This window comes from Eublepharis macularius, chromosome 17 (assembly GCF_028583425.1).
Source record: "Eublepharis macularius isolate TG4126 chromosome 17, MPM_Emac_v1.0, whole genome shotgun sequence".
Taxonomy (NCBI): domain Eukaryota; kingdom Metazoa; phylum Chordata; class Lepidosauria; order Squamata; family Eublepharidae; genus Eublepharis; species Eublepharis macularius.
In genome coordinates this window covers 11,824,247-11,830,246 of record NC_072806.1, presented here as the reverse complement: position 1 = coordinate 11,830,246, position 6,000 = coordinate 11,824,247, and the positions used below count along the sequence as shown (strand labels likewise).

General features: G+C 47.6%; 1 protein-coding gene across 2 annotated transcripts in view; it reads right to left on the bottom strand.

Moving 5' to 3' along the window:
• Positions 1–5,887: 5,887 nt before the first annotated feature.
• The window catches only part of EPHB2 (EPH receptor B2), a 99,268-nt gene continuing 99,155 nt past the window's right edge, over positions 5,888–6,000 (bottom strand). For both annotated transcript variants that reach the window (XM_055001052.1, XM_055001051.1), the window contains one exon: positions 5,888–5,996. In XM_055001052.1, the coding sequence (XP_054857027.1) occupies positions 5,888–5,996 (109 nt within the window). The remainder of the gene's footprint in view (positions 5,997–6,000) is intronic.

Here is a 6,000-nt window from a genome sequence, read left to right as displayed (position 1 = left end):
CACAAACAGCAATACACCCTTGCTCCCTCACAGAAGGGAGAATCTCTTCCACAGTGATAGAAAAACAGGACTGTTGGGATGAACCTGACATATTCCTTGCCCCCCTCTCAATTTTTCCTCCTTTGGAGAATCCCCAAATCCAAACTGCTTTTGGCCCTTCCCATCCACATCACCCTCCCTCAGTGCTGTAGGAATGCATAGCAAGAAGTCCGATTTGACCACCTCAGGCAGCATTCACACAAACCAACAAGAAGCAGGAAGCAGTGAAGGGAGAAATTCCCCCTCAGCATTACTTCAGTCAAACGAAGCTTTCTAAAACGACTCTTGGAGTACACTTTGGGCCTTTCCCGTGTTCTCAGGGAAAGGCTGGAAAGGCCAACTATAGGGAGCTCCAATCATAAGCAAATTTAGCCTTGTGAAAGGGGGGAAAGGAGCTGGATGGGTTGGCTGGTAAGGGAGAAGCCTTGTTAGGTCTCACCTTTATCGTCTAGATATGTCAATTACTACGGGGAAGTATGGAAATCATTTCCCCAAAGTGTCCTGGATCAAAGAATTCACCTGGGAAGCACTGGAGACTTATGGACCTTCCTGAGCACAATCCAGAACAACCAGGCCTTTCAGACACGGCCCATTAGATTTTATCAGACATTCACAAGCTTTCCTCCCGCAGCCATTTTCTTCCGCCTCTCCCCACAAGGATACGTTCGCTTGGGAAAGTGGAGGAATCTGCACAGCCCATTATGAGCTGAGCCAAAATAAGAGAGGAAAAGAACTTGGTTCCCTTGCTGTTGCCTACATAGGCTGCACCTGCTAACAGCAAATATGCGAATTTGACCTCTGAAGACTTACCGCACGATTGGATCAGAACTCAACCCACCATTTTTTGCACAGTTTCCAACCCAGCTTTGGCACTGAAGTTGAGGGTCGTGTTAATGAGCCGTTACCCATTTCTGCTCAGCTGGCAGACAACAGTAACTTGCCCGGCAAACACCTTGTGGGGGTAGCAGTCAGCCCGCCCTTGCTCTAAGTAGGTATGGCACCTTCAGAAGGAAGCACTGTTTTGTGACTAGGAAGAGCCAGCCCTCATGGGTGCCAATTATCCACTGTCCTTGGCGACTTTCTAAGAGCTGCTGTAGGAAAGGCCAGCTGAGACGAATTCAGCAATTGCAGCCTGTCAGCTTTTTAATCGGCAACTTTTAAACTGAAACAGTTCCGTTCTAGTTCCATAAATAGCTGAATTCTTGTTTTGCTTTATAAAAGGGGGGGGGATCACAGTGAAACATTTGAGAAGACTTTTGAACGCTTGCATTTAGAAAGTGCCTTCTCTGTTCCCTGAAGTACTTACCTTTTCATGCTCATTCTGGGAATGTCTGGAGCTTGTGGGCTTTCCCTATGCCGACAGCCCTTTCACAGTGTCTCAAAGTGCTAGGGGTTCACAGCTTAAGTTTTTATTGCTATGCTCAACATAACATGGGCAATCCAGTGCCGGACCCAGGATTGCTAAAAAAGAACGTGGTAATGGCTGGTAAGTAAGAATTAAAGGAGAGGGATAGAACCCTCACCCCCAAATGATTGCAAGGCTCAGCTTGGAAGCATTGGAGCGAGTCTGTGGTGGGATCGGAAGTGCAGCCACAGCACTAGCCCACGAAGAAGGACATCATGCCCAGCAATATACTAGGTGGAAGAGACTTTGGACCATTTTCTCTGCGGGTTTCCACAGGAAGGTATGAGCCACAGCAGAAAGGAAAGATGGTACTATAAAGAAAGGGACTTGTAGTCCATCACTGCGCTTAACAACAGTTGAAAAGCCAGTTGTGTCAGAGAAAGGCTCCTTTGGCTGAAAAGTGGCAGCAAACTTTGCTGAGCAGCATGGTTGGATATCCACCAGAGCAGTTCTCCGTTACCTGATAAGGGCAGCTGGGTGTCCTTGGAGTATAGCAGTCACTATGAAGTGAGCCAGGAGGTCATACTTGGGAGGATCCCTAGTTGGGAGGTTGACCAGACTTTACCATGAACACAACCTATAGTTAAGCATGATTATTTGAATGTGGGTTGCTCTATTAACTATGTTTCAGTTGTTTAAGATTCCAGTCCAGAGGTACCTTAAAGACAAACAAGGTTTCCAGGATATGATCAAAAATTTTAGGAGTCAAAGTTCCCTTCATCGGGTATTTGAAGAAGGGAGGTTTGACTCTTGCAATTTTCGCTTATATCTGACAAAGAAAATATGGTATCTGGAGAAATCTTGACTTTTGAAATTTTCGCTTATATCTGACAAAAGGAGTCTAGTATCTGGCGGAGGGTTGACTATTGAAATTTTCTCTTATATCTGACAAAGGAAGTCTGGTATTTGGCGAAATCTGAGTCTTGAAATTTTCATTTATATCTGATGAATCTGACAAAAGGAGTCTAGTATCTGGCAAAGAGAGGGTTGACTCTTGAAATTTTCTCTTATATCTGACAAACGAAGTCTGGTATCTGGCGAAATCTGAGTCTTGAAATTTTCATTTATATCTGATGAATCTGACAAAAGGAGTCTAGTATCTGGCAAAGGGAGGGTTGACTCGTAAAAGCTCATACCTTGGATATCTTGTTGGTGCTTCTGGGCTCAAATCTTGCTCTTCTACTAACTATGGTTTTCAAGGTATGTCAAGCCAGCATCTGAACTCACAATTTCAAGATGGTCTATTTACCCCGATCTTAACTATGGTTTCGTGTTATGTATAGACGTGGACATTCTGGTTTAATTCAGGCTTGTTGACTAGTACCATCCCATGCATCCTCGCCGGTGAGAGAAATTTCTGGCTAAAGCAAAGCTGCTGAAAACAGCATTTGTGGACACAAATCAGAATGCAAGTGATCATCCATAAGCCAAATCCTGTTTCATGAACCAACCAAATAAGCCATGAAGAGATTCCGCACACGTTGGATAATGCACTTCCAATCTTCTTTAGAGATCATTTGGAACTGACTTTTTCATGTGTGAAACGAAAAATCCGCTTCCAAATGATTGCTAAAGTGCATTGCAAGTGCATTATCCAACGTGTGCGGAATATGGTTGGGACAGGGAAAATAGCACCAATATGAACGGAACTGGGATGATCCAGACCTTCCCATCCACATTGACGCCTTCCGTATTTTGTTGCAATCTTTCCCAAGCATTGCTGTAGCAAGGCAGCTTTGTTTAAGATTGCAGGAAAGACCGGGAAAACTCAGGAGGTGCATGGCAGCAACTCAATGCTGGGAGAAATGGGGGGGACCCCACTTCTGAACAAGACCCAATCTGGAACAAACCACCCATGTGCAAACAACCAGAATGTTTGCATTTTGTCTGAACCGAACCTATGTGGGGCTAATAGTATGAGCTTCCTTACAGCACTTTTGTAAGGCAATCCAGACAATCCGTATGAAATGCCTTGGACATTAAAAGCACTACATTACTTCCAAGAATGATTACTGCATTACTGTCTGAATTTGGCCAATGGGCGAACGGGGTCAAGAGAGACACTCCCCTGTATGGAGTAGCCTCTCTCTCACAGTGGACTGGGTCAGATAAGACTTGTGTGTTGTGTTTCTGGTCCGCTGGTGAGGACAGCACCGGCCCTTGCCCGTTTCCAGCTCAAACAGAACCCGCTGGGCTTAAATCAGAAGAAGAGATCAGGGCCCGTGGAGACTCAGTGCAAAAGTTAGTTAGCTCTCAATGTAAGAACCACATGCTTTTCTTCCCGGACAGCCGCAGAGCTTGAAGACTACATCTTGGTTTCAAGGTCCAGCAGAGGATCTGGAGGGCACGCAGCGATGGACTTTAGAAAGATGAGCTTTGTAATGGGAACTGCACTGCACCCAGATGAACCTTTTTTTTCGTGATTTCTACAGAGTTATGCCCAAAGCCTTTCCTCCCTTCTCGTGTGCCTGAAGTAGCACATCCAGCCTACAAGCTTGCGTATATTCTGCTGGTATCTCTGATTGGCCAGAATTGGCCCAGGAGCCATTGCTGCCTGCCTCTCTTGCAGCACCAAGAAGCAAAGTATGCACAGGCTATGTGGTACCAGCTTGCCCTGCAGAAACGGAGACCCCACGTTAAGATCAGCATATTCCCCACGTCCCTCCTTGACACAACAGAGGATCCAAACATCCCCCAAAAGGGCCCTTTATAAGGACAGGTCAGGGTCCAGGAGGAAAGGCCCCTGCAGGGGTAAACTGCACCAAATTACCCCTCTCCCCCAGTTCATTGACAGCAGGTTTGATGCCAACTCACTACACAAGCATGTGGGCTCAGTACTAAGGCTGCAAAGACTTAAAATCTGGAAGGCTGTACTGAATAGTTTCTGGAGGTTTAGGGCCTGGATAGGACTTTAACTTGAGACTAATACAGATTACCCCTCCCACCATTCCCCACCGTTTAAGATGTCACCGAGGCTACTGAACTGAGCCCAAAAGGAGGGACGCCAGGCCTCAGAGGAAACATCTTCCCGATGTATAAACCTGGCATTATATTGCAGCACCTATACTCCAGTCCTCTTTCTCTCTCCTGGGTGCCTCCTCCTCCTAGGTGATCTACTCCACTCGCTCTTAGAGCAGTAATTGGTTTTTTTTAAAAAAATCAGAATCGTGATTTCTACCACTGTTCACTCGATATTCTGTGTTAGGCAGGTGACGGTTCCTGGAACGTGGGAACACACTGCCAAGACCACTGCCTCGCAAAGACCTGCTAAGCATGCCAAACCACCTATACGGAGCTGAAAGGAGGGTGTGAGCTCATCTGAAATGCTTGCTCTCCTCCCCCCTGCCCATCCCAGAGGTGCCCAGCCAGAAAGCCACCTTGTCCCCCCGTGAGGTGATGGAGTGCGTCATCGGGAGACGATCGTGGAAATGTCATCCTGCTTCCATACAAACTCAACTGAACAACCCAAAATAAGCCACCCTCTGCCCCCCCAACCCACAAACTGTTGTAAACAAAAAAGAAAACAACGAAGGGTTTCGTTCCCCCCCTCAAAACGACAACGACCAAATGAAAAATGCACATCAAATCTACAACATGGCACAGAGGGAGGGGGGGGGAGATGCCTGCTTGGGGCAGGTCCTTGGCAATTCTAGTGAGGCCTTGTGAATGTCTTGTGCATATGATATGTAGGAGCTGCCACGGGGCAGTGCATGGAGGATGGAGCCTCTGGGAAGCGCCACACACAAAATGGTCCCAGCGCAACGCAGAACGTGGCCTCCAAAATTTCCCCCGACTTTCTTCTCCCTCATGGGGACCAAAGGTTCTTGTTCATTCATGAAGAGGGGGGTGGGGGAGGAAAAAAAAACACTTCTGGTTTCAGTCCTTCAAAGGAAAAGGAAGTTTGAAAGATATCTTCGGCTCTGAAGCCCATTGCTGTTGAGACACGGTTGACCCATTGTATGGGAAAAGCTAACTCTTGTCCCTCTCTTGGCTCACCAGTGAGCTGCTGGCTGCCAGGGGGAGACCCCTTCCCCAGCAAGAGTTGGAGGAATGTGCGGTTTGGCTCTCTCCCCCCCCCCCCACCCATTCCCAGATTTTCTAGTCCACTTTGCACTCCAGGAGACAGCTGGGCCCATGGCTGAAATGGCTCATGCAAACAAGGGGGAGCTGCTCCATGATCCCCCACCCCAGCCTGTCTCAAAGCCCTTGGGACAAGAAAGGCCATCGCCGTGCCTGTCATTTTTAAACATCCTTCTGATGAAGAATCCTTGCAACCTTTGGGGGGATTCTCAAAGTCTGCAGCAACTTTGCGTTGAGGCTGTTCCTTTCCCTGTTGCCGCCATCTCCGTAGGGGGTACACAGGGCCCGCAAGAGCTCAAGATACACGGGGACAAAGGGGAGCGGGGCCTCAAGGAGGTGGTGTGCAAGTATAGCGTGCGCTTCTCAAACCTCCACGGACTGGATTTGATTCATTTGTGCACGCATCACCTGGATACTGTTCAGAATTTTCTTCTGGTGCCCTGCTAACGTGACCCCAACTCGCAGAATGTCCCTGG